General features: G+C 59.7%; 3 protein-coding genes across 3 annotated transcripts in view; 1 reads left to right on the forward strand and 2 right to left on the reverse strand.

The window, feature by feature from the left end:
- ABCB8 (ATP binding cassette subfamily B member 8) overlaps positions 1-736 on the reverse strand; it is a 14,916-nt gene extending 14,180 nt beyond the window's left edge. The window contains exon 1 of the mRNA XM_039861358.1: positions 539-736. Within this exon, the coding sequence (XP_039717292.1) occupies positions 539-636 (98 nt within the window). The 5' untranslated portion in view covers positions 637-736. The remainder of the gene's footprint in view (positions 1-538) is intronic.
- Positions 728-10,752, forward strand: ATG9B (autophagy related 9B). The gene is given in 15 exon segments (XM_039861357.1): positions 728-3,659; positions 3,786-3,829; positions 3,978-4,042; positions 4,215-4,376; positions 4,889-5,030; positions 6,473-6,641; positions 6,644-7,226; positions 7,414-7,567; positions 7,795-7,974; positions 8,479-8,715; positions 8,854-8,987; positions 9,100-9,196; positions 9,370-9,487; positions 9,574-9,715; positions 9,889-10,752. Coding segments are annotated over 14 exon segments (2,751 nt in total). The 5' UTR covers positions 728-3,121; the 3' UTR covers positions 9,702-9,715; positions 9,889-10,752.
- NOS3 (nitric oxide synthase 3) overlaps positions 10,643-25,936 on the reverse strand; it is a 17,584-nt gene continuing 2,290 nt past the window's right edge. Inside the window, 24 exon segments of the mRNA XM_039861294.1 lie at positions 10,643-11,259; positions 11,410-11,495; positions 11,498-11,594; positions 11,921-12,069; positions 12,845-12,966; positions 14,004-14,091; positions 14,184-14,394; positions 14,661-14,833; positions 15,313-15,500; positions 15,617-15,695; positions 15,827-15,959; positions 17,613-17,787; positions 17,889-18,005; positions 18,440-18,507; positions 21,143-21,247; positions 21,508-21,652; positions 21,830-21,903; positions 22,001-22,195; positions 22,762-22,863; positions 23,480-23,654; positions 23,758-23,897; positions 24,054-24,195; positions 24,287-24,378; positions 25,668-25,919. Of these exon segments, the coding sequence (XP_039717228.1) occupies positions 11,098-11,259; positions 11,410-11,495; positions 11,498-11,594; positions 11,921-12,069; positions 12,845-12,966; positions 14,004-14,091; positions 14,184-14,394; positions 14,661-14,833; positions 15,313-15,500; positions 15,617-15,695; positions 15,827-15,959; positions 17,613-17,787; positions 17,889-18,005; positions 18,440-18,507; positions 21,143-21,247; positions 21,508-21,652; positions 21,830-21,903; positions 22,001-22,195; positions 22,762-22,863; positions 23,480-23,654; positions 23,758-23,897; positions 24,054-24,195; positions 24,287-24,378; positions 25,668-25,919 (3,270 nt within the window). The 3' untranslated portion in view covers positions 10,643-11,097.

Consider the following 25,936-nt stretch of genomic DNA (forward strand, 5'->3'; position numbering starts at 1 on the left):
GAACAACGTGTGTAGAGTGAACACACAAGAACACACAAGTAACTTGTAACATGTACAAGTTACTAGGGTGACTATCTCTGCTGAAAGTTAATTACATCTAGGAACCATTTTTGTTCAGCTTATTCAGAATCCTGGGAACACCACCAATACTAAATGTCTCTGGATACAAGTAATTTTTATCCAAATCGCCAAATCAATTCGAGGAAAGAGGACGGGGCCATAACGGCGACTGAAAGGCCAACACCTCTGCAGCACGGCGCCCCCTGGTGGGGAGTATAGACCGGGCGTGGTCACCGACCCAGGGTGTTCCCTCAGTCCGCCCACAGGCGGATACAGATGCGCGGAGCCTCCTGCTGGCACCCGGGTCATCGCTATAAATAATTGAGGCCAATATTCTGGGGAGTGACATTCCACCCCGGGCCAGGTCGGCCTACAACTCCCAGCAGGCCTCTCGCGAGCCCGGAACTCCATCTCCCGGCGGGCCCCATGTCCGGCCGGTCAATGGGGCCGCGCTTCCAGTAGGTTTGTCCCTTTTTACCTGACAGCCGAGAATGTCTGGAAGCGGAGAGGGAGTGGCGACCTGCCTGGGACAGGGCAGCTCCTAATCCCAACCCGAAATAAGTGCACCAACATCATGATGGGGCAGGAGAACAGGAGCAGCCGGCAACAGCAGTCTCACCCTCATCCCACCAAGGGCTCCATGTTGGCTCTGGCCGCGTCCCGACAAACCCCTCGCTCCTTGGCTATTATTGGCAGAAAGACACATCAATCTTGTTGCAAGCTGTGATTGGAGAGAATCTTGTCAGCCCTCCCCCCTTCGGAACTGTGATTGGACAGAGCCGGGCCCTCCCCGCAGCTCTGGGCGGGGCCGAGCAGGAGAGGGCACTGCCTTTCGTCGGCTGTCTGACAACTCCGGGATGACGATTTGACCGTGTGCAGAGTGCGTCCCCCCACCCTGGGGTGCCCATAGTAACACGTCGGCCGCTGACCTCCGGGTCATTCTATCGGTGTTCCCGGCTGACTCTAGAGGTCCCTGGGTCTCCAGGGAGTGTAGAGCGCTGGTTCTGGGGGAAGATGACAAAAATCGCCTGGAGAAGTTTTTGGAAACACGTGCACGTGCCTTGCAACCCACCCGGCTTTCCCAGGCGGGTCAGAGCTCCGGGGACAGCAGCTTCGTATATTTGAGGAAAAAACTCCCCAGTGATTCTGATACGGTCCCCCTACTCAACGATTGAGAACTACGGGTATGGAGGTCTGGCAGCTTATCAAGGCGCGACCTCAGACCCATCTCCCCCAAAGAGTCTTCTTCACTGCAGGTCAGACTAATTTGCCTAAGGCTTCCACCGCACGGCTCTTGATCCTCTGCTTATTTATTTCTTCCGTGCAATTATTTGCGTAGCTGCCTCCCCCTACTGGCTGCGATTTCTTTTCGAGTAGTGGCTCCGTCTCATTCATCCGTCCCCGCTTCCCCTTCAAATGCCGGGCATGAAGAAGTGCCATTATTATTATAAATAATAAATTGATTTGAACTAGGGAAGTGGTGGGGAGGCTGTAAATGGATGAATCTGGGGTGGAACTGGGTGAGACAATGTGCCAGAAGTAGTTTGAGGTTGGCTGGGTGTATGGCAGGGATCCTAGTGTGAGTATGGTGGAATACTGAGGTGAGCCCCGAGGTTGAGGAGAGATCAGAGGAAACCCCTCATAACCCATCTCGACAGATGTCTCAGAGAGAGTATGGAAAATTCCTAGCCCCTCTACAGTGCGTAATTCCATTCTGGGCACTAGGATGAGACCGCTAGAAGGGGCAAATCTCGTTTTCATAGCTCTGCCTTCTAATCAGGGATAAAACTATGCAAGTCCTGAACCAGAATGACAGTTCCCCTCCCAGGAAGGAGGCACAGAAGGGCAAACAGGCATATCTGGGCTCAAATTTTGTGGGCAGTTCTATGATTGCCTCCACACTCCTCCAGTGACACTCTGGGAAGCACCCTGTTCCTCGCTCCGTGTCTTGGATACCGGCCTGCAGAGGCCTAAGCCTTGGAGGCCTGACACCTGGGTGGCTGAGTCAGCACCCCAGGCATGGGCTTCAGTAGGAAACCTGGTGATTCAGGGCCTCAAGAATGGCGTTGGACAAGCCACCTGACCAGCTGCCTGGGCCTCCTCCTCCGCCTTATTGCAATGGCAATAAGGAACACAGTTCGGTCGGCTCGTTCCTGGGCACCTAAATTAGCCTTCCAAACCCCAGACCTCCAGCTCCCCTCTGCTGGTTCAGTCCTGATGCTTCTCAGGCGACTCCAGAAACTGGATCAGGTCTTGGGGGAGAGGATTTCAATTCCGGAGGATAAAGAATTATACATAATGGAACTTCCAAGGAACCCCACTTTGCTACTCTAAGCTCCAAAACTCACTTCTCACATTCAAGAGAGTCGCCTCTCCATTCTCCTCTTCCCTTCCTAGTACCGTCAGACAAACAAAATAGGCAGCCCTCTCCTTCCTTCCTTCCTTCCTTCCTTCCTTCCTTCCTTCCTTCCTTCCTTCCTTCTTTTTCTTTTCTTTCTTTCATCCCGTTTTTGGTCTTAAAGCATTTCTCTGTTGATCACTGTGTGTGCATGTCTCTCTTGTGTGTATGTGTGTCTCTTATGTATATGTGTCTCGTGTGTGCGTGTGTGTGTGTGTGTGTGCGTAAGGAGGGAAGATGAGATTTTAATTAATCAAAGATTTAACATCTTGGCCCCATAGACCTATAATCCTTTGATAGGGTTTTCTTTTTTGCTTTTGTTACTTTGGCTGCTACTCTCCGGCATCCCCGTAAATCCACTTGAGGTCTGAAGATGGGACAGCAGGTGTCTCTTCGGCTGCTTTTCAGCATCTGCCTCTCTAGCTGACGCCTCTCCTAGGCATGGAGGCGGGGCCCTGAGAGCTTTGGCCAAAGGTTGCTCTGAAGGGGGTGTGAGTGCTTAGACAGGTGACTAGGAGCTGGGACGCCTGGGGCCTGCCCCAACTGAGTCACTGTGCTGTTGTTGACACCGTCCTGTTGAAGTCCCTTCTCAGCTCCCCAGACCTCTGTGGAAACAGCAGCAGCTCCCATCCTTTCAAACTCTCAGGAGAAGGTGCCAGCCTGATGGTGAGGCGAACGGGCTGGGGGGGGAGTAGGGGGAGGCTGGGGCTGTGGGGAGACCTGGGGCCTGGATCGATGCCCCTCCTCCCCATGCCACTGCCTCCTCTTCCTCCTCCTCCATGTCGGAGGCCTGGGGGAGGGAGGGTCTCCATCTTCTCTCTGTCCCCTGCTCCTCACACAAGAAGTGTGCCTTCCTCAGTTCCTCCTCTGGCCCTGGGGTCCCCCCGCCCAGCGGCACAGGCCCCAGGGGCTTCTCAGCCTTGCCACAGTGCCCTCCCCACCCCAGCCACCCCAGCCCAAGTGGGATGCTTGATGGCTCCCATCTCTGCTCCCCCTCTGGGGTTCATTCACCCCCTCGCCTCGGCGACACCCCCTCCTTCATGCCGATGCCCCCAGGACAATCCTGGGCTGCGGATAGGCCCTCTGATCCCTGAGCAGGATTATGAGCGTCTTGGGGACTGTGACCCTGAGGGGTCCCAGGAGTCACCCATCCATGGGGAGGAGCAGCAACCCCTGCTTCATGTGCCTGAAGGGCTCCGAGGTGAGCATGTGGGCGTGGGACTGGGGGCAGTGGGTGGTCGAGGGCCTGGGGGTTGAGGCAATGGGTTGAGGCTGTGATCTCACTGAGATGACAGCTGAGTCCCAACGCTCTCTCTTCTGTGCCCAGGCTCCTGGCACCACATCCAGAACCTGGACTGCTTCTTCACTAAGATATCCTTTGTGCTGGGCCTGGCAGTGGTGGCACGGGAGGGCCCTTTGGGGCTGGCACTGTTCTTGGCAGGGGGCGCTCTGAGGGTTCAGTGGGTTGGGGAGGAAAAACCTATCATGCCTCAGGTTTATTTCTTGACGCACCTGCCACATCTACAGCTACCACCAGAGGAATGGCTTTGCCTGTATCCTGCTGGAGGATGTCTTCCAGCTGGGGTGAGATGCTTATCCCGGCAGTGCCTGCTGCTTCTAGTGTACCCAGCCTCCGCGCTCCCCATGGCAGCCCAGGGGTTCAGCCTTGTGGGGAGGAAGAACCGCACTGGCCTGGAGGCTGGGCCAAAGCCCTCCCAGCCGTCAGGCTTGATTATCGCGCTCTGTGCTGTCTCAGACAATTTGTGTTTATCGTCGCCTTCACGACCTTCCTCCTTCGCTGCGTGGATTACAATGTTCTCTTTGCCAACCAACCAAATAACCGGACAAGACCTGGGCTGCCTCACAGCAAGGTGACCTTGTCGGATGCCATCCTGCCTTCGTCCCAGTGTGCTCAGCGGTGAGTGACAACCGGTGGGGGAAGTGGGTAGGAAAGACAAGCAGATAAGAGCCACCCCCACCTTTTGTCCCCAGGGGTAGATCAGTGGTTCTCCAAGGTTTGGGTCTCAGACCACCTTTTATACACTTAAAATTGATTGAGGACCCGAGAGCTTTGTTTATGAAAATCATCTCTATGTTTACTTTATTAGAGATTAAAGCTGGTCACGGCTTTAAACCCTAAGAATGCATAAGCACGCATTCCATGTGACGTCACACGGCCTCTGAAAACTTGCACTGTGCACTTGCGAGAGAATAAAAATGAAAACGGCAGAAAATATTCGTGTTATCTGAACAGTTTTGACCTTGCAGACATTTGCTAGGGTCTCGGGGACCCCCAGGACCCACACTTCAAGAACCCCTAGTCTTGATGGATCCCGTCCATCTTTTCCATTGCTCCCCAAGTCCTATCTCCCTCTCTATGGGAGGGTCCCACTTTCTCACGCCACCTTCCCCCCCCACCGCTGCCCCCAGGATCCACTCCAGCCACCTGCTGGTTCTCCTCCTGATCCTGGCTGCAGCCTTCTGGCTGGTCCAGTTGCTTCGCTCAGTCTGCAACCTCTTCAGCTACTGGGACATCCAGGTGTTTTACAGGGAGGCCCTGCACATCCCCCCGGTGAGCTGGGCAGGCGTGTCTGTGCGGAGGGGTGCCGTGTCAGGGGGCAGAGGACAGGGGAGGAGTGGGGGCCGTACAGACGGAAGGGCTCACCTGGAAAGCAGGCAGAAGGCCTCGCTGACACCTACCCTGGACCCCCCGAGAATGTTAGAGATGGGGTACCACCACTAGTAAACCACGGGCCTCACCCTAGAGGCCTGGTTGATTTAGACGGGTTATTTATAGATGATGACTTGTAGTCATGTGCTTGTGGTATTTGGAGGAGGGGTGGGCATCAGGCTTTTACAGGGCAGGAGGAATTCGGGTGGGCTGGGAAGGACAGCAGGCGGACGCCAGTCCCAGCCTCAACGCAGGGAGGGGGAGCAGTGAGTGTCCATGTGCAGTGCCGAGTGTTCACCTGCCAGGTGATGCCACTCTCCTTCCTGGCTTCACCCCCTATTGTGGTCACCCACTGTGCGGGCCCCATCACTGTCCCATCTCGCTTTGCCCTTCCTTCCATCCCTGTCTTGCTCATGCTCCTTGCTCGGCGTGTCAGTTCTTTAAGGCACTGCTCCATGGCTGCCTTCTGCAGCTGGCTTCCCTTGCTCCACCGAGAAGTCTACGGCCTCTGCCGCCCTCCTGCGCAGCCGAGGAGAGAGGTTCTAGAAAGCCCCCTTGAGTAGGGGAGCACTAGGCACAGTGTAGGGAGGATCCGGAGGGCCAGGCAGAGGCAGGGGAGAGCAGGAGTTAGACCACTGCTCACCCTTCTCTTTCTCCTTCTTTCTTTTTCCTCTTCCCCTATTCCTTCCAGGGGAAGGGGAGACCCTGGGATGGACTGGAGAGGCTGGCCCAGAGGGACTTGACTAAGCTGGACTGGGGAAGCTGGGTGAAACGGGGCTGAAAGGAGGTTTGCAGATGAGATCCAAGTGAGAGGTCTGACAGCCCCCTCACCCCAGAGGGGGACACAACCAGTGTCTTAGGAAGGTCACTAGGGTGGGGGTGGTGGTGCAGAGGAATGAGATGGGGTGGGGATCTCAAAGCACACTGGGACAAGAGACGTGAGGCTTCAGGGCCGACGTTGGCAGGCCACCGAGTGTCTTCTATGTGTTGGACTGGGGAGTGGGCGCTCAGGAAAATCTACTCGTAAGGATCTAAGATCAGATACCTGAAGAGTTTAACTTATGAGGTGTCGCTGGGAAGCACATGACTCATGACCTCAGGAGAGACAGGGCCATGAGGAACACAATTCAGAAGAGGATGAAAGGAAGTAGGAAGTGTCCCCTGGTTAGTGACATGCTTAGGGGAGGGTAGGAATCAGAAGGTGACAGTTCTCGCGCCTGAGGGACACTGGTGATGTCGGTGGGGAGGGGGCGCTGAGGGATGTAGCTCTGGTCATGCCGAGTGTGGGCATCACCGTGCGGAGGAGTCCAGGTCGCTGGCGCTCACCTGTCCCCTGTCCTCAGGAGGAGCTCAGCTCGGTCGCCTGGGCTGAGGTGCAGTCGCGCCTCCTGGCGCTGCAGAGGAGCGGGGGGCTGTGCGTGCAGCCGCGGCCGCTCACCGAGCTGGACGTCCATCACCGCATCCTGCGCTACACCAACTACCAGGTGGCGCTGGCCAACAAGGGCCTGCTGCCGCCCGCTGCGCGCTGCCCTGGGGAGGCGATGCGGCCTTCCTCAGCCGCGGCCTGGCCCTCAACGTCGATCTGCTCCTCTTCCGCGGCCCCTTCTCGCTCTTCCGCGGGGGCTGGGAGCTGCCCGACGCCTACAAGCGCAGCGACCAGCGGGGCGCTCTGGCAGCGCGCTGGCGGCGCACGGTGCTGCTCCTGGCTGCCGTGAACCTGGCGCTGAGCCCGCTGGTGCTGGCCTGGCAGGTGCTGCACGCCTTCTACAGCCACGTGGAGCTGCTGCGGCGAGAGCCGGGCGCGCTGGGGGCGCGCCGCTGGTCCCGCCTGGCCCGCCTGCAGCTGCGCCACTTCAACGAGCTGCCGCACGAGCTGCGCGCGCGCCTGGCCCGCGCCTACCGCCCCGCCGCCGCCTTCCTGCGCGCTGCGGCGCCCCCCGCGCCCCTGCTGGCGCTGCTGGCCCGCCAGCTCGTCTTCTTCGCCGGCGCGCTCTTCGCCGCTCTGCTGGTGCTCACGGTCTACGACGAGGACGTACTCGCCGTGGAGCACGTGCTCACGGCCATGACCGCGCTCGGAGTCACGGCCACCGTGGCCAGGTGCGGCGGAAGCTGCCCGCGATGGGCGGCGGGGAGGCATTCCTCCTCCCTGGGGTTGAGCCCCGCCTCCTTCACCCCCCACCCCCGCGATCCTGACCCCTCCCACGGCCAGTGCCCCCCGCCTTGCCTCCCATTCGCACATCGTGCTAAAGGCAGGCCCCTTTCCTACCCCGATCTCGCCCTCCAGGTCTTTCGTTCCGGACGAGCAGTGCCAAGGCCGTTCCCCGCAGCTCCTGCTGCAGTCGGCCTTGGCCCATATGCATTACCTCCCGGACGATCCCGGCGCTGCGGGCAAGGCCAGCGCTTACCGGCAGATGGCGCGTCTGTTGCAATACCGAGCGGTGAGGGTCGAGACCCGAACTGGGGTCTCTGCTCCGGGAGGAGCTGTGCAGCCCGCGTCGTCTGGGAAAGGGCATGGACAGACGGCTCGGGGCTGGCTATCCCGAGAGTCGAGAATGACTGGGTTGGAAGTGTCCTGCCCTGGGCAGCGTCCCTGGAGGTCTCTTGGTCCTGATCACGGTGTGGCATCCTCAGCAACCCCTTCTCAGCCTCACCCCTGCTTCCCCAGGTCTCCCTCCTGGAGGAACTGCTGTCCCCTCTCCTCACCCCGCTGTTTCTGCTCTTCTGGTTTCGCCCTCGTGCCCTGGAGATTATTGATTTTTTCCATCACTTCACTGTGGATGTGGCCGGGGTTGGCGACATCTGTTCCTTTGCCCTTATGGATGTGAAGCGCCATGGCCACCCCCAGGTCAGAGTCCCTCCCTGGGTGTGTGGGGGGGTGGTTAGGTAGGGGTTTGCTCCTCAGCTCCATCACTTGCCGCCTGTGACCTGAAGCTAATCACTTCACTGTCTTGCTCCTTGACGTCCTCATCTGTCAAGTGAGGACAATGACCATAGCCGACGCGCGGGGTTTGCATGAGATGATGTGCGTACAACCCTAGCACCAGTAAATGGGAGCGAAGGCCACCCGAGAGGCCGAGAAATGAGCTGGTCAGTGGATGGGGCTGGAGTAAGGCCCAGCTCGGGTCCCACGTGCACAGGCTGGCAGAGCGCTGCGCCCACACTGTCTTCCAGTGCTGGGCGTGGCCCGGCCCTGCTCTGCTGCCCTGTTTGGGGTGATCTCTGGCAAGTCCCTGCTGTGGCTTCCGCTCTTGCACCTGGAAACTGGGGCTCATGTTTCCGGTCCCCCTCCCTGGCGAGGCTCCCACTGCAGCTCTAGAAGCAGTGTCCACAGCTTTTGTTTTTCTCTTAGTGGCTCTCAGAGGGACAGACCGAGGCCTCGCTGTCCCAGCGTGCGGAGGACGGAAAGACTGAGCTCTCCCTGATGAGGTTCTCCCTGGTGCACCCACAATGGCGCCCCCCCGGGCACAGCTCCAAGTTCCTGGGGCACCTTCGGGGCCGGGTCCAACAAGATGCGGCTGCCTGGGGTGCCACCTCGGTTCGCAGCCCCCCCACCCCCAGAGTGCTTAGCGACTCGTCCTCACCTCTGGTGAGCCGCAGCCTGGCTGCTCCCATTTCTCTTCCCTCTGCCTGCCTCACCTTGGGCACTGACCGGCGCACTAGCTGGTCCAGCCTGCTCTCCCACCTCTCTGTCCTCTCTTCTGACCCCTTCTTCTCCTGCTTCCAGCCGGAAGCCTTCCTGGCCAACCTCTTGGTGCACCCCCTCATGCCCCCACGGGACCTGAGCCCCACAGCCCCCTGCCCAGCTGCAGCCACTGCCAGCCTCTTGGCCTCCATTTCCCGAATTGCCCAGGACCCCAGGTGAGGCGTGGGGATCTGAGATGCAGGGGAGCCGGGGTGGTGAGGCTGATCCTCCAGGAGGAGGGTGCAGGGGGAGGGGCATGCCTTCGATCTGCGGTACCCTCTGTTCCAGCTGTGTGTCCCCAGGAGGCCCTGGGGGCCAGAAGCTAGCCCAGCTCCCAGAGCTTGCTTCTGCTGAGATGAGTCTCCACGCCATCTACCTGCACCAGGTGAGTAGAGAGGTGCCGAGAAGCAAAATGTGGGGAGAGCAGCACAAAATGGGGGCGGGGTAATGTGGAGGGGTAAGGAAGTACCCAACAGGAGCTGGAGGAGGAGGTCACAAAACCCTCCGCACCCCGTGCTGCGTAGGCAGGAGGGAGCCCTCATTCCTCTTTCCATTTAGCTCCATCAGCAGCAGCAGCAGGAACCGTGGGGCGAGGCCTCCTCCCTGTCCAGGCCCTGGTCCAGCCCCCCACAGACACTCTCGCCTGATGACGAGAAGCCATCCTGGTCAAGCGATGGTGAGGCGGGCAAGGTGGGCAGGGGACAGACCCCAGGTAGACAGTGGGCGTCACGGCACTGCCCAGCTGACAGCTTTTCCCGTCAGGTTCCAGTCCTGCCTCCAGCCCCAGACAGCAGTGGAGAACCCAGAGGACGCAGAATCTGTTCCCTGAACAGTTTCAGGAGACCACAGACACCCAGAAGGAGCCTGGCCAGGCCCCGGGCACTGACTGAGGAGGCGCCTTAGGGTCAGTTATTGTCTAAATGGGGCAGGGGGGTGGGGAACAGGGGAACGAATAGGCAATTGGGTGGAGCCAGACTTGGGGGAATGGGAACGACCGTGGGCATTCAGGGTGAGTGGGTGGTCACCTCTGGCACCCAAACCTCTGGACTACTTGCCAAGAGCCTTCTCTTCTCTCAGGTTCCTCAGCTTCTCCAGCCGCAGGAGACTGGATGAGGTGGAGCGGAAGAGCACACCGAACCCTCTTTAGGGACCCCCCCCAGGTGCTTTAGTTGGGCAAGACTTGGGGATCAATGACGAACTCGCCCCAGAGAACACAGAAAGGGTAGGAGAGGAGATGCCAAAGGTATCTATCTAGAAACAAGTCTTGGAGACAATCGCCCCATGGAAGGGAGAAGGGGACACCCCCCCGCAACTAGCCATCCTGGAGCAGGTGCCTGGGAAGAAGTCCCCAGATATCCTTAGGGTGGGGGCAGGGTCAAGGCAGAGGCCAAGCTAAGTGCAAAGGAAACAGTGAGGGACAGGACCTGAGACGCACTTAGTCCTTTGGTTCCCATGGGACTTGTGGAGGGGGCCACAGGGACCTGTGAGTGGAAAGGCTAGTGAGCGCTGACGTTTTTGGAGTTCGGCATTGCTATGACGTCTGAGGAAGTGGGTGTGGCTCCTCATCCTGTCTGAAACAAGCAGTAAAGGTTGCTCACGGCTGCATTGCACATCTCTGTGACCTTGGTCTCTGGCATCTCCATTCCTGGCAGCTGAGGGAGGTACCTACTTCTCACTCAAGAGCAAGTGAACCGCACTGGAGAATTGCCTGCGACTGGTGGCCGGGAACCACGGTTCTAGAGTGCCAGGTCGGAGTGGAGTGTGTAGGATGGGACTCGCTATCCAAGAGTTACCACCCCCACATCTGCACAAGTTAAAAGACAGAGCTCGTTGTTCTATAATTTTAATCCACGGGGCTGGGTTAGGCATCTCAGTAGCTCCCATGACATCCGCTTCAGTCTCTTATGAATTCTTCAGTAATAAATATTTGAATGATTTGGAGATTAGGTTTCAAGATAAGATGACTCCTGAGAGAGGTAAGGGAAATCTAAAATTCACCTAAAGGAGACAGAAGGGGTGGACAATAGTCTGGAATACCACTGCTGGGAGGCGCCTACCATATTTAGTGGGGGGTGGGGGGCAGGGAACCAGGCCTGGAAAGACGAAGGCATTTCGCTTATTCCCAGGGGTTAGGCGAGTCTCCGCAGACTGGACAGACGTGGGAAGGCACCTCAGGAGGGGAGGGAGAGGTGGCAGGTCACGGGAGGCCGACAGGAGAGTAGCAGGGCCACAGTGGACTGACGGTGCCTCTCCTGGAACTGCGGTGGATAGGGAGAAGGAGGGCTCTCAGGGGCCGGGGGTGTCTGGGCCGGGCGGGTCGAACGACCAGGGCACTGCGCCGCGTAGATGCCGCTCCTGCAAGGAAAAGCTCTGGGTGCGAATGCGGCTTGTCACCTCCTGGGTGCGTAGCGTGAGCCCGAAAATGTCCTCGTGATAGCGTTGCTGATCCTGCGGAGAAAAAAGAATGGATCAGAACCCAAGCCGGGGACGCTCCCGCGAGCATGCCCCGCCCCCGCCAGGGCCCCGCCCCCGCCAGGGCCCCGCCCCCGCCAGGGCTCCGCCCCCGGCCCCGCCCGTCGGGGCCCCGCCCCTTGGCACCCGCAGCACGCCGATGACGTCTCCAGCTTCATCCAGCTCCATGTCGCCCTCTGTCGCCAGTATGCGCTGCACTGTCTGCAGGACATGGTTGCCATGGTGACATCGCCGCAGACAAACATGTGGCCTCGTTCGAGGCACAGCACGCAGTGCACCTCAGCAGCCAGCTCATCCGCAGGATGTGTGTCCTGTGCAGTAGGTCTGAGGCGGGGTTGGGGCAACCCGGAGGGTGCAGGCAGGGAGGCGGACTCCTCAGTGTAAAAGATTCCCTTGAGCTTAAGGGAGAGCCAATGGGCCTGGCGATGAGGTCTAGAGGTGGAGTGAGTCCATGGGGCGGGGAGGGTGCCAGATGCCCAAGGGCCTCGGGCACTGGGTGGGACGATGAGGGCGGGTGCCTGAGTGCTGCTGGGTGGGAGCAAAGGGGCGGGGCGGAGGGTGTGCACCGCGGGAGCGCGCATCGGTCCTTCCCACGTCCCTAGTTTCAGGTTATCCCTGAGCCCTCAAGGTCCCGCACCTTAGGGCTGGCGGGTTCCCGGGAGAAGGCAGTGAGGACACGGCCGAACACTCCGCGCTGCTGGGCATCCTGCACCTCGTCGCGGTAGAGGTGGTCGAGCTGGGAGCATCGGCAGCCGAACACCAAGGTCATAGGGGCGGGCTGCAGCCCTGCAAGTAGCGGGACGGCTTGGGAGAGATCCCTCCCTCGCGGCAGCCCTGGCCACACCTCGCTTTTGGCTACTTTTGCCTAGGCAGACGGCCCACACCTTTTGGGCACAAACTACCACTCCGGCAGGGTGCAGGGCGCACTCCTCAAACACCCTGCCAGAACCTGGTTTACAGAGAAGCCCAAGCTTGCAGGAGGTCGTGCCTTTCCTCGGCTGGAATGGTCACTGACGGCGCTGGAACGTGGGGCTTCTGACTCGGACTTCCATGCCTTTTGACCGCCTAACACTGCAGTTCTGGGACTCCATCTAGTTCCTGCCCTGCTCCAACCCCATAAGCTCCCACACCTTCAGATCCCACACTTCCTACCTTCCTCTCAGTCACAGCCCCTTCCTTCCATTTACCAGCTGCCCTGGGCTCCCGGTGCCCAACCTGAACATCCTGTAGCTTCCTTGGATCTTGGACACACCTAGGTGAGCTCCGGCACGGTCCAGAGTCCGTCCAGGGCATTTGTCTTCCGCGTCCCAGCCCCATCCTCTCCAGACTTCTGGTTCCCTTTGTCCTTAATCCAATCCAACACTGTGCCCACCACCAGGAAGCCATACCTACAGGGCACTGCCCTGGCCTCGAGGCCCTCCCCCTTCCCCTTGGTCGAGGCTTCTTTTCACCTCTGTAGCCCATTCCTGGCCCTCTTTCCCACCTGGCTCCTGCACCCCAGCCCCGCCCTTTGTGTGGCTGCTTCCTGCCTTCCAGTTGTTCCCTTGGCCCCCAGCCTCACCTTTGCTCTCAATGTCATGTAGCCGCTCCTGCCAGAAGCCCCGGAAGGGGGCGATGCCAGTGCCTGGGCCCACCAGGATGCAGGGCAAGCTGGGGTCCGGTGGCAGCCGGAAGGAGGGAGCCCTAGCAAAGAGACAGCCCGTCAGGCCCCCCTTTGCTGCCCCAGCTCCCCTTTCTTACCAGCCTTCGGTGGGGCGGATTGAGGAGGACTCAGCTTCTGTTGATAATCGAGTTAAAACTTGTCAAGTGCTTACGGCAGTTTCTAGTTTGTAGTAAGCACGGTGTGTTTATTAGAGAACTCTGCTAGCGGGAGGAAGCTCCCTGGATCTGTGGTTTCCAGAAGCTGGGTCAAAGGAAATACAGTTCAAATTTGAACTGAAGAATATTTTGACATCCCAGCTGAGGAGATTTAGAAACTAAGGGAAGGGAAGGACGGTCTCTTGGTTCATTATGAGTTCACTGAGTGTATTGATTTTAGACCAGAGCCTCAATATTAGTGTTCGGTTTGTATTCAGTAGGTTGCTGCAGCTTATTTGTAATTTAGCCTCCCACATGGGTTTGGGTCACTGGGCCTGGCTGGCGCCATCCTAGGAACTCTTCACTGACCTGCCCGAGACTTTCGGCTCCCGGCCACTGGTTGGGGCAAGACTTCCGACCCAGCACGAGGGGAGGGTTTCCTGGGAGCCCTCGCTGACCCCGTGGTAACCTGGCTAGTTCTCCCGGGACTGAGTGGGGACCTGCTCTTGACTGGGTGGGCACAGTTCCCAGGTGCCATGCCTCCCAATGGCAGACTGACCCCAAGGGTGTAGCCAGGGACACGGTACATCTTCTCAAAGCAGCAGAGCCTGCAGGTCACACCCCAGCCCCATCTCTGGGAGCTGCAGTTTCAGGCCAGGACCCTACGTCCAAATTGGTTCAAGGCCAAAAACTTAGCCAGAGCTCTGAAGTGGCTTAGCTGGATGCCCTGGCCTTGGCGTGGTCAGCGGGTCTTCCTTGCTCCCAACCACACCCCTCACCGAAGCTTCCACCTCACCCCGTGCAACCCCACCAAGTCCTCCAGCTGTCCTGGCCAGCCGTGGGGCGCGCTCTCCACCCCTGCTTGGATAGACACTCTCTCCTTGGTCCCCCGTCCTCCGCCACCTCCCGCAGTGCTCACTTACCCCCTGATGAAGCAGGGGACAGGGGCTCCGGCCTTGAGCTGGCTCAGCCACGTGGAGCAGACGCCGTAGTGCAGGGGGCCCAGCCCATCTGGTTGGGGGCGCAGAGGGGGCCAGTGAGGGGCCCATCCCAGGGTCGCTCCAGGGCCCGGGCCCCGGCCCCGCCCCGCCGCCCAGCCTCACCCTGGGTCCTGTATGCCAGCACGGCCACCGTGAGGTGGATCTCTCCGGGGTGGGCGCTGGGCGCCGAGCTGACGGAGTAGTACCGGGGCTGGAGCAGGGGCAGCTGGGTGAGGAGCAGCGCGGCGGGCAGAGCCACGGACGGAAACTGCTCCAGCACCTCCAGCAGCGTGGGGCAGCGGAACCACTTCCACTCCTCGTAGCGCCGGGGGTCCTGGTGGGGGCGGGGCGCAGTGGGCTTGGAATCCCTTAGCTCTGCCTGCTGACCCCCCTTCTCGACCCTTCCCGCGCCTCAGTTCAGGCCCACAAACATTTCTCCATCGCCGCCTCTGTGCCCAGCTCTTTAAGACCTTGAGAATGCTAGGTGAATTAGTAGCTGGAGCTGGGCCCTGGAGCCCCAGTGCGTGCAGCTAGGTGGGCTCCCCTCCCCCAGCCCATCCGGCCTCACTGGCCCCGCTTCCCTCCAGGGTGGCCCCCAACCTGGCTGAGGGTCTCCAGCTCCTGCTGTTCGCCGGGCTCTTCAGCCAGGGTGCTGAGCAGTTGAAGGAGTCGGGGGCTGGGCGGGGAAGTGATGTCCAGGAAGAAGGTGAGAGCCTGGCGCAGGGTGCACGGGGGCAGCCGGGGGTCCCGCACCCAGCCCGGGGGAGGGCCACCTAGGGGTGGTGCACAGGGGAGCTCTGAAGGAGGGGCCACGCCAGAACTGCCTCGTCTGGGGTGACGACTGCTTCTTGGGGGGCACATGGGGACCGACCATGCCTCGTGGCATTTTATTGGTGACCTTGACCTTGAACAGTGGTGGTGGGCTTGTCTGGGCAGCTCCCGTGTGTTTGGGGCCTCCTCTGCCTTTCCCCCACCCGACCTATTTCAACCCTGGGCACCAGTGCGGCAGGAGGTGGAACCCACGCCAGCCACAGGGCAGGCCAGGTTGCTGGGGGAGCCTTTGGGAGGAACCAGAGGGAGGAGACAGCCTCTCTGGGGTGTGTGGGGACAGGTCTGGAAAGGGAGCCGTGCTCTGTGGCACAGCTAGCGGTGAGTGGATACGACAACCCTCTGCCAGGTCCTGAACCCAGGGGCCCCTGGGACCATGGGGATGGGGCGGCTCCCACCGTGGCGCCCAGACTGCGCCCCTCACCGGGGCTGCCCTTCTCCAGCTGCTCCACGGCCATGGCCTCGCCCGGCGGCGGCAGGTCCTCCACACGGCTCAGCAGCGCCTCCACGAGGCCGGGCCGGTTGGGCGGGCAGATGCCTATGTGGTCCCCTGGCTGGTACTGGAGCCCCTCCTGGCCTCCGGTGTCCAGGCGCACGAGGATCGTGGCCCGACTGTGGGTGGGGGGAGGGGCCAGTTACAGCGGGGCGGGAGGCAGAACGTGGGGGGAGGAGGGTGCCGGAGTCTGGGGAATGAGGCAGGGACAGGTGACAGGGGGTGTCTTCCTCACGTGGACTTGCTGCTCTGCAGGTTTTCCACTGAGAGGACTGTGGCCTGGAACATCTTTCGTCTGTGCACGTAGGTCAGGCCTGGCGGGGAGGGGCGAGGTGGCAAATGAAACTGAGCCTGAGCCAGGGAGCCAGTGTTCCTGGGAGTTGGTCCTGGGGCCTTGGAGAGTCCAGAGGGCCAGCAGGGTCATGGGGAGAGGTCAGGGCCGCACCTGGCAGCAGCTGGAGGCCCTCAGCCTGGGCACTCAGCCGGTACCTCTGGCGCTTCCAGCTCCGTTTGGGGCTGAATATGTCCTGGGCGGCGGCCTTGGCATCCTCTCCCACGCAGAAGGTCTCACAGGAGGCCTGAGGGGCAAGGTGGTGAGGCCTGATGTGGGAGGTGGAGCTGGGCCTGTTGGGTCTCCAGTTGCCACCTTCCATTCCTGGGGCTGTGGGAGCAGAGGGGCCCGGGAGCGGGAGGCGCCATCTGAGGCTCACAGGCGACTGTGGCATCAGCAGCCATAGTGGCAGGAGGGAGAATGGGCTTGAGATGGAGACTGAGCCTGTGGCACCTCGTTCTTCAGCCCATGTCATGTCTCTGCCACTGCTATCCGTTCGCATATGTTTGTGTCACACCCGCTCGTTACTTAATCTGGGGTGTTAGTCTTGTGCCCCAAGGAGCACAGTGCTCGGCACATGGTAGCATCCAGTGAATGAATCTGCTGTTCTATGCATTCAGACCTGCATTCAAATTCTGACTCCTACACTTACGGTAAAGTGCCTCAGTTTCCCCATCTTTACACCTCATTGGGTTCCAGTGAAGCTGAAACGAGATACTGTATGCAAAGCTCTTATTAGCTCCTGGAGTGAGGCCATGGAGGGGCCTTTGGCAGGTCTGTCCTCCCCTGCACTGGGCACGGGGGGCTGGAGGGGTCCCCGGGGGCCAGGCCCAGGGAGGGTGCGTATTCTATTTGTTTCTGCTCAGGCGCAAGTTGCAAGCCGCTGGGCCAGTCCCCGGCTTGAGCGTCGGGCTTGTCCACGCGGCTTCCTCCCTGCCCGCTCGCCCAGTTCTGTGAATCCGTCTTTTGTGCATGTAAAATCTTACATCCCTTCCTTCCTTCCTCGGCCCCCTCCCTTCCTTCCTTCCCCCACTGCTACCGCCCTAGTCAGCTCAGCGCCTTCCTGCTTCCAGCTGGAAGCTCCTCCGGCTGACCCCGCAGGCTAGAGAAGGCCCCGAAACCTCGCGCTGCGCCCCTTCCTTCTCCCGTCCCGCTCCTAACTTGCAGGAGCTTCTCTTTGCCCGGATCCTTTAGTCTCCCTCTCCTCCCAGTTCGGACCAGTTTCTCCGGCCTGACCTCCTCCTCCCCAGCAAACCCTCCTCCTGGGCTGCCCTCCTCTCCATCAGTCCAGACCTGCTGAGCTCAAGCCGGGGAACGCCAGCGGGTTCTGAACAGTGTCTGGGACAACAAGCCCCTTCGGATCCAGGCACGGTCCCCAGACCAGGCAGAGCTGCCTCCGGAGGAAACCCAGGCTTAGAAAGTCACAGCCCTGGGACCTGCCCCTCCTTGCAGGACCCCTTCCAGTCCAAGCTCTGCCCCGAGCCTGTCTGGCCTCTGACTTCCTGGAGTTTCAATGTGGCCGCGGCTCTAGCCCTCTGTCCGGCCCTGTCTCCATCCTTCGTCTCTCCCTCATCCTGCCCTTGCCTGCATCCCCTCCCTCTGTGCATCCACCAAGCCTCCTGCCTGCCAGGGCCCTCCCTGCCTCCTCTCTTCTGCCCGGGCGAGGCGCCTCCTGTGTTGTTAGGGCGATGTCGTCCACTGCCCAGGACTGAGCCAAGATGAGGGTGGGTTTCGGAAGGAACAGGAAGGGACCAGATAACCGGACAGAACTGGGGCGGTGGTGAGGCCCCGAGTCTCAGTGTTGCAGGTGTCAGTGGGGAGGTGTCCAGGTTGGAGCCAGTCTGAGTTGGGGCTGGAAGGGCGGCGGGGGTCAGATGTCGGGACAGGCCGAGGGGCTCACCTGGAAGGCAGCCTGGGCCCAGCCGCGGAAGGCCTCCTCCTGGCCGCACAGCTCGTCGCCCTGGCCCAGCTGCAGGAGCCGCTCCCCGCCCAGCTCTTCCAGCCGTGTGTCCACCGCACGAGCAAAGGCACAGAAGTGGGGGTACGCCCGGGAGCCCAGCCCGAACACACAGAACCTGGGGGGCAGGGAGCCGTCACGGGAGCCCACCCCGTCCCGGCCCACGTGTGCCCCGGGAGCTTGGCCCCCAGGCACGCCGCCCCCCGCTGCCGCCCAGACCTGAGGGTCCCCAAAGCCCCGGCGCTGTCTGTGTTACTGGACGCCTTTCTCTTCCGCCGCCAGGAGGACACGAGGGGGTCTGAGCAAGAGACGCTGTTGAAGCGGATTTTGTAACTCCTGGGGAAAGAGGACAAAGACAGGGGTGTCACAGGGCTGGAGACGTGGTGCAGGCCCAGACACAGCTAGGGGACAGCTTTAGGGTCTCTGCCTTGGGGGCAGCAGGCCCTGCCCTGGGGCTAGGCTTCACTCTCCGGAACAGGTTTGGGCTGGGGGTGAGGGCCCACGTCTTGGGGCTCTCTGGGCCTCCGGGCTCTGCTCTGCCTCCCCTCCCCTCTCTGAAGGCGACCTCGCGACTCACTGGCCTCTTAGAGTCCTGGGGACTGCGAGTGGGCAGGCCTCAGGAAAGAGGGCAGTGGCGCCCTGGCCTGTCCCATCCGTCCTCCAGCTTGTTGGAGACATGGCGGGAGGGTGGGGGACTCTTCAGACCTCCTTCCCTCTGTGTCCCCACATGCCTCACTGCCCCCACCTGCCCCGCTCGCTGGCCCGCTCACCTGTGCTGCTCGGGCCGAGGGGAGCTGTTGTAGGGGCCGGACATCTCCATCAGGGCCGCCGCAAAACTCTGCAGGGGGAGCATCACGGTTAGTTTTATTTCAAAAACTCTACAGAAGGTGGAAACTGTACCGGGCTGGCCCTTATTATTATTTATAACTTTTAATTTGTTCTGAAAATATCAAAAGAGGTATCAGCTTTTTGAAAACATTCCGGAAGGCTGTGAAGGAGTAAGAAAGAGAATCTGCTCGAATCTTCCCTCCAATCTTACCTGCCAGGGCATGGCCGGTATTGACAGGTGTTGACACTCTAGCCCTTTTCTGTTGTACCTATACATATATCTATATTTATAGTTTTTTTTTTTTAATGAAAAATGGGGCCAAACTGTATTCACCTGCTTTTCGTCACTAGTCTATCACGGGACCTCCTCCCAGGTCCGCCTGCTAAGACCAGCCTCATTCTTTTGAATGGCTACCCAGCACCCCATCATACTGAGAACATCTGGGTGGTCCAGGCCCAAGGCTCAGATACCCGTGCATGCCGGCACCCTCATTTACATATTTCTGACCCTCATTTACATATTCTGCACCCTCATTTACATATTTCTGCACCCCCATTTACATATTTCTGCATCCTCGTTTGCATATTTCGGTGGAACTGCTGAGTCAGCGGACTCGAAAGCCTGATGGGATCCTGATGATCCTCCCAGCGTCAGGGCAGGGGAGCGCTCTGTCTGCACTGCTGTCAACACTCGGTGTTGTGGGTCCTTAACGCTTCAGTTTGATAGGTGGAAAACAGTGCCCGGCCTCCCCGCCCTGATCACCGACATCTTCCAGAAGGCTGAGGCACATCACGTGCCGCCTCGGAAACAGAACTACGCCGAAGCACCTTCACAGAAAAAACAAAACGTGGCCAGCCCACCACATCCAGCGTTAACTGCAGGTGTATTTGGATGGGGAGGTCTTTGGGGTCACCATAATTAGCATGTGCTACCTTAATTTTATTTTTCGCGCGTTTTGTTGAAGTGTAACGTACAGACAGAAAAGCACACATATCATAAATGTATAGCTTTCTAGACTTTCACAAACTGAACAGACCTGCGTCATCAGGGTCCCCTTAAGAAACATCGCTGGCACCCTAGAAGTCACCTTCCTGCCTCCTCCTCACTACCGCCACCCTGGGGGGACCAACCCCTCTCCTGAGTAAAACCACGATTCGCTTTGCCTGTTTCTGAGCTTCATACGGAGTGGTTCCCATGGTCTGTATTTTTTTGTATCTGGCTTCCTTACACTCTAAATTGTGGTTGAGACTCATCCATATTGCTGCGTGGTTGTAATTCGTTCACCCTCATTGCTGTATCGTGTTGGAATATGCCACAATTTTAAAATCCAGTCTACTGTCGATAAGTTATTTGAGTTGTTTCCAGTGGGGTATTATGAACAATGCTGCTATAAATATTCTATTTCGTGTCTTTAGTGCATATACACCATTTCCTGTGGTGTATATTCCTGGGTTTGCTCCATTTTAAAAATGTGAGGTAAACTTTACGTGCGTTGAAATACACAGAATTTAAGGATGCAGTTCAATCCGTTTGGCTCTTCAGCAGTTAAAAAAAAAATTTCAATGTACATCTAACCCGATGACCCAGCAATTCCACTCCTAAGTATTTTTCCAAGAGAAATGAAAACATAAGCCCACAAAAGCCTTGCACAAGAATGCTCATAACAGCTTTATGCATAATAGCCGAACACTGGAACCGGCCCAAGTGTGCGTCCACGGGAGAGTGGAGAAACACACCGGGTGTAGTCACACAGTGAGGCTGCTCCGCCTGGGACAGGAACACACTACCCCGTCACGCAACCGCGAGACGACCCTCGAAAGCGGGCTGAGCAAAAGGAGCCAGAAGACCGAATGCTCCCCTTCCTAGGACGCCCTAGAGCAGGCAAAGCTAACCCAGGTGACAAAGTCAGAATGGTGGCTGCTTCCGGTGGGGACACTGGCTGTGAAGAGGACTGACTGACAGGGGAAATTGGCAAGGGAACTCTCCAGGGCGACGGAGATGTTCTAGGTCTCGAAAGGGTTGTGGGTCACATGGATGTAAATATTTTTATGCTAAACAAAAGTGAGTGATTCTATTTTTCTTTAAAAGGCAAATCAGATTGGGGACTGAGATGGGCAGCAAGGCCGGGGAGAAGGCTCATGTCGGGATTCTGCTCTGGGTGTTAAGAGGGCATTTCTCACCTGGAAGCAGGGACACATAAGGGCTCCAGACACGAATGGAGACAGAGCAGCTTGAAAGAGAATGGTTCACAATAAAAGACGACGTGGTGGTATTTTAGTTTGTTTGTTTAAGATTTGTTCAGAAAGTGAAATCGCCTAATCTCTGCTGACATCTGAGCGGGGCCCTTTTCTTTTGTTAAGAAGAAAAAGCAGAAATTGCGTACCGAGCGGGGTATTCCTGTTTTTCTCATTTGTCAATGCCCAAGAGCATTGACAGAAGTGCCTTTGGCAGGTAAGCATGTGCACCAGCAGTGGACGTGGCACAGGGACACGGTCAAGCAGTATGTGCGTCGGGGCAGCTGTGGGTGGGCCTGGGAGACTCACGGCATCTCCACTTTCCATCGGGGGATGAGGGGCATGCCCAGCCCCTCCAGTGTAGTGTGTCCCCCCTCCATGCCCTGTGGCCCCTTTCCTGCAGGCCTCACCTCTCCATTTTCTGGAGGATCCCCATTCCCAAATGTGCTGGTCACCACCAACACCAGCGTCTCGTGCTCGAGGAACACCACGTCATACTCATCCATGCACAGGACCTGTGGGCAAGGAGAAGACAGATGTCCTGGGGATTGAGGGTCTGATGCTGGGTCCTTGTCACTCTGTCCCCTCCCCCACCACCACCTCCCACACACCCCACAGGGCTGGACTCAGGCCCCGACTTGCTCCCTGACTCCCCGTGGATCCCCAGGATCCTTGCGGGCCCTAACTTGTGACTCTCTCCTGTCCTCCAGGGCGCATCTGAGGATGCGAATGGACCCCCCACCCCAGACACCTGCCGCTCTGTGCTCAGCCCTACCCGGGGGTCGAAAGCCTTCCGGAAGAGCCTCCCCAGCTGCTGTGCGTAGCTCTGGGCCCGGCCGGTCTCAGAGCCATACAGGATTGTGGCCTTCACACGCTTGGCCATCACGGTGCCCATGAGTGAGGCAGAGATCTTCACAGCACTGTGGGCAGGGGTGGGTGAGGGCGATCAGGTACATGGAGCTGGGCCTCTCCCAAGCGCACGGGCCAAGCAGGGTCTTGGGGGCACTAAGTGGTGAGTGTGGAGGGCTGGTGCCACCACTGGGGCTGGTCCCCGCCTCCCTGGGTTGGGGGAAGGGCAGCATTCCCAGGGCACCTACTTGGCCACTTCCTTAAAGGTCTTTTTCCTGGTGATGCCGGCACCCTTGGCTGTGCTCCCCTTCCACGGATCCGGCTACAGGGGAGTGAGGAGGGCGGAAGGGGATGCGAGTCAAGAAAACAGACGTTTAGAGGCTGCTTAGTCAGAGCAGCAAAGCCAGCGGGGTGGGTACCTGGTAGCGGAAGGCAGGGGACAGGAAATAGTTGACCATCTCCTGATGGAACACAGGGGTGAGGCTGCCCGAGATGGGGGGCACGATCCAGGCCCAATCGGCAGGGCAGCCCCCCCTCGCCTTCTGCTCGTTCTCCAGGTGCTTCATGAAGGAGGAAGTGGCGGCATGGTGGTCCACAATGGTCACTTTGGCCAGCTGGGGCATGGGGGGGGGGTTGGGATGGGCTTAGACTCAGCCTACAGGCCCTACCCTTGTCACCCCAAACCCTCCTGTGCTCCGTGTCACCTCAAATCTAACAAATACTGTGTTCTCCTCAACCTGCGTCACCCCCTAACTGCAGCTCAAGGCTCAGCATGCAGTCTCCGGTATCTGTATGCCCTGCGCCCCCAGCCCAAGATCCGAAACTCTCGAGACCCCATAGCGGTACTCAGCAGGCACCGTTTCCCCCAAGCTGCCTTGCTCGGCATACCCTCGGTCCCGGAACTAGAGTTCCTAGACTCCAGTGGGTCCCACAAACTTCAGTGTGCCCCCAGAATTACTGAGCATACACTCGTCAGCTGTGCTCCTGGCACACACGGGCCCCCACGTTGCAGCACCTGGAATGGGATGGGCCGTGTCCCCAGAACTGCGGGCCCCGAGCGCCCCATGGCGGTTGGACTGTAGAACTCCTGCCGCTGTCCCCAAATCCTGCCCCGGTCCCTAAGTGCCACCTCCCTTCTCGCCCCGGGCCTCACGCCCCCTGGCCCGTCTGCCCTGTGCACCTGGTAACTGTGCAGCACCGCCAAGTTGATTTCCACGGCCGCCTTGTCTTTCCACAGGGACGAGGACGTCCGGGTGTCCAGGTCCATGCAGACGGCCACATCCTGGGGGCAGGGGTGCGTGGCATTGGTAGGCACGGGGCGGCGGGGAGGGGATGGAGAGTGCCTTTGTCTCCAGCTCATGCGTGGAGGGAGGGAGGTTGGTAGGTAGCCTCGGGAGGCCTCACTGCCTAGTTTGGGGCCGGTTCAGGCTCTTGTCTGCAAAGGCACCGCAGAGCAGAGAGGGACCCTGGGCCAGTCGCTTCTCAACCCTGGGCCTTAATTTCTCATCTCTAAAATGGGTCTTAACATTGTGGGGGGCAAAGTCTGCTTTGAGAATCTGATGAAAGCTGTAGGCCTATAGATCCTATCTCCAGAAGGGTATATATACACTTGACCCTGGAACAATGTGGATTTGAGCTGCGCGGGGCCACTTACAGGCTGGTTCCCCAACTGACCCTTGCAGTTCAAACCTGCCTTGCTCAAGAGGCAACTGCACTCACGCACGCACCCCGCGCCCCGCGCTGCTGCAGCCTCGGTGCTTCCAGGGCCCTCCCCCAAAGTCCTGGCGTGGGAGGCGACCCCGCGCTGCCAGCGCTCGGATGCTCCCTCGGCTGACGCTCTGTGGATCTGTTTTCGAGTCGAAGGCCCCCGCCCGCCGCCCCCACTGCGGGGCGCTCACCTCCAGGATGTTGTAGCGGTGCGGGTCACACAGGTTCCGCGAGCCGATCTCCGTGCTCATGTACCAGCCGCTGAAGGGCGCCGCAGGAAACTCCAGGCCCCCGATCTCCAGCAGCATGTTGGACACGGCCGGGAGGGCGTACCAGCGCAGGCCCAGGGCCGCGAACCACTCCAGCCTGCGGGCGCCGCCGTGCGGTCAGGTCTCCCGCGAGGCTTTGCCCGCCCGCCACCCCCATGGCAGCCCTCTCTCCCACCTGACCCGGTCCCCCTCGTGCTCACGTGGGGTGCTCCAGGGGCACCTCGAGGACTAGCTCGGGGGGTAGAGTGAAGAGTTCTGGGGACTCGTCTGGGGCCTGGAGCAGCAGGGGCAACACGTCGAAGCGGCCGTTTCCCGGGGTCCAGCCGTGCTGGATGCAGAGCTGCGGGAGGCAGGGCCGCAGGCGGGTCTCAGGGACCCCTGCATCGGTCACCTCCCCTTCTTCGTCTCGGTGAGGGGCCCCTCTCCCTGCTTCGCTGACCCCTCACCCCAGAGCCCTCGCCGACCGCTTCCCCCTACTCCGCCTCCGCGCGCCCACCTCGGTGATTTCCACGTTGGCTGGGTCCCCGCGCACCGAGCCGTCCTGCTGTCGGTAGCCCGCGTAGCGCACCAGCTGGCTGTTCCAGATGCGAAAGTCCCCGCGGCCCGGGGTGCGTTGGGGGAACACTGTGATTGCGGAGCTGACACGGGGAGGTGGGGGGGAGCTGGTCAGAGCCCCGACTTCTCTGCGAGTGGGGGGTGGGGGTTGGCCTGGCAGGTTCGGACACTCACCGGAGGTTGCCCCTGTTGGTGGCATACTTGATGTGGCTACAGATGTAGGTGAACATCTCCTGAGCAGAGCTGCAATCACGGGCGTCAAACACCTGAGCCAGCCGAGGCAGGGGGACAGGAGGGAGATGGGGACTTGAGGCCAGCCCAGGAATGCAAGGAAGGCAGGGGAGACTTCCAAGGCTGGGGTGTCACTCGCTGTGAGCCACGGTTCTTTCTCTTCTGGGGAGCCCCCTTGACCATTTGCACCCACACCGACCCCTTCCTGCCCCGCACGCCGCACCCGGATAGCCTGGTCTGCTTCTTATCTCCAGCCTACAGAAGCTGACTCGGTGCCCGGCACGCGGGACGAACCCTCAGTTTGACGCAGGAGGAACTGTCAAACTGAGGCCTGGGGAAGGGCCCCAACTGATGCGGAGGCCACCTAGAGGTGTGGGTGCTGAGCTCCCTGTTATCCATGGTGCTTAAGCCTCAGCCCTGCCGCGCCCCAGCCAGCCCTCTGACTCTCCTGGAACACAGCGACGATGGAAAGGGAGGGTGGCTGCTCTAGATGTCCTTTGGGGACGCTGCCCATCCTGGCATTTTGATGCTAGGAGGAGCCGTCTGGACTGGCCGAGTGGAGGCCCCAGCAGGAGGCTGGGAGGTCCCTTTCCTGCCTCAGGGAGGAGGAGACTTGGGTTAGTGAGAGGCAGGAGGTGGCAGTGGCTGGCCTGGGGCCCGGAGAGGGATGTAGCAGAGCGGAGTCAAATATAGACGCTCTGATGGGTTCAGAGCTGAGCGCCAGCCTTGAACAACTTAGAGGGCTTTGCTAGCTAGCGTCAGACGGGATTATCCTTATTATCTGAGACTCCTTGGGATTTACAGAGCATGTGGCTTTATTCTAAGTTCTTCAGTGATCAGTTACAGTAAGGAGGCCAAGGTCATGGATCGGGTTCTCCTGTGAGCCAGCTTTCCTCTCTTAGTGTCACAGGCTGTTCCAGCAGCCCAGGCTGGCTCTGAGTCACATGGTGGGGCAGGGAGGCTGTGGGGCTGAGGTGCTGGGGGACTGGGGGGGAGTGATGTGTTTGGGGTGAGGGGCCTGGACTGGGCAAGCAGCAGTCTCTTCTCGAAGGCTGCCCCTGTTTCTGACAATACCCCCCAGGGACCAAAGCTCAGCTGTCCTCACAGACTTGGTACGTCTGGGTGTCCTCCTGTAAGGCACTGCCATGGGGCTTCACGACCAGGTATTAATGGCCAGGTGTTAGCTATGTGCTGGTCTCTAAGGAAACAGGCAGAGATCTCCCTACTGCTCGGGACCCCCCAGCGAAGCCTCAGAGCGGCCACACCCCTCCTCTCCTCTTTCGTGTCCCCCACCCCATCCTGGGAGCCTGCTAGCCAGCCACACCTGCAGCTTCCCCCACTGGATCCGGCCCACGCAGCGGGGAGCGTTGCGCCAGGCCTGCTTGGCCCCGAACACTAGCTCGCTTTCCCGAAGCTGGTAGGTGCCTGTGGCTGCCACCTCGGCTTCCACCTCCTCAAGCCGCTGCTCGTGGGCCTGGGAGCCGCTCCTGGGAAGGACAGGGGAGCAGAAGGGAGTCTTGTGGGCTGGGGAGGGCCCCAGGCTCCCTGAGGGCGCTGGGGGGGAGGCCGGTGGGTGCTGAGCTCAGGCTCCGT

The sequence above is a fragment of the Pteropus medius genome, unplaced genomic scaffold, assembly GCF_902729225.1.
Source record: "Pteropus medius unplaced genomic scaffold, Ma_sr-lr_union100, whole genome shotgun sequence".
Lineage (NCBI taxonomy): Eukaryota > Metazoa > Chordata > Mammalia > Chiroptera > Pteropodidae > Pteropus > Pteropus medius.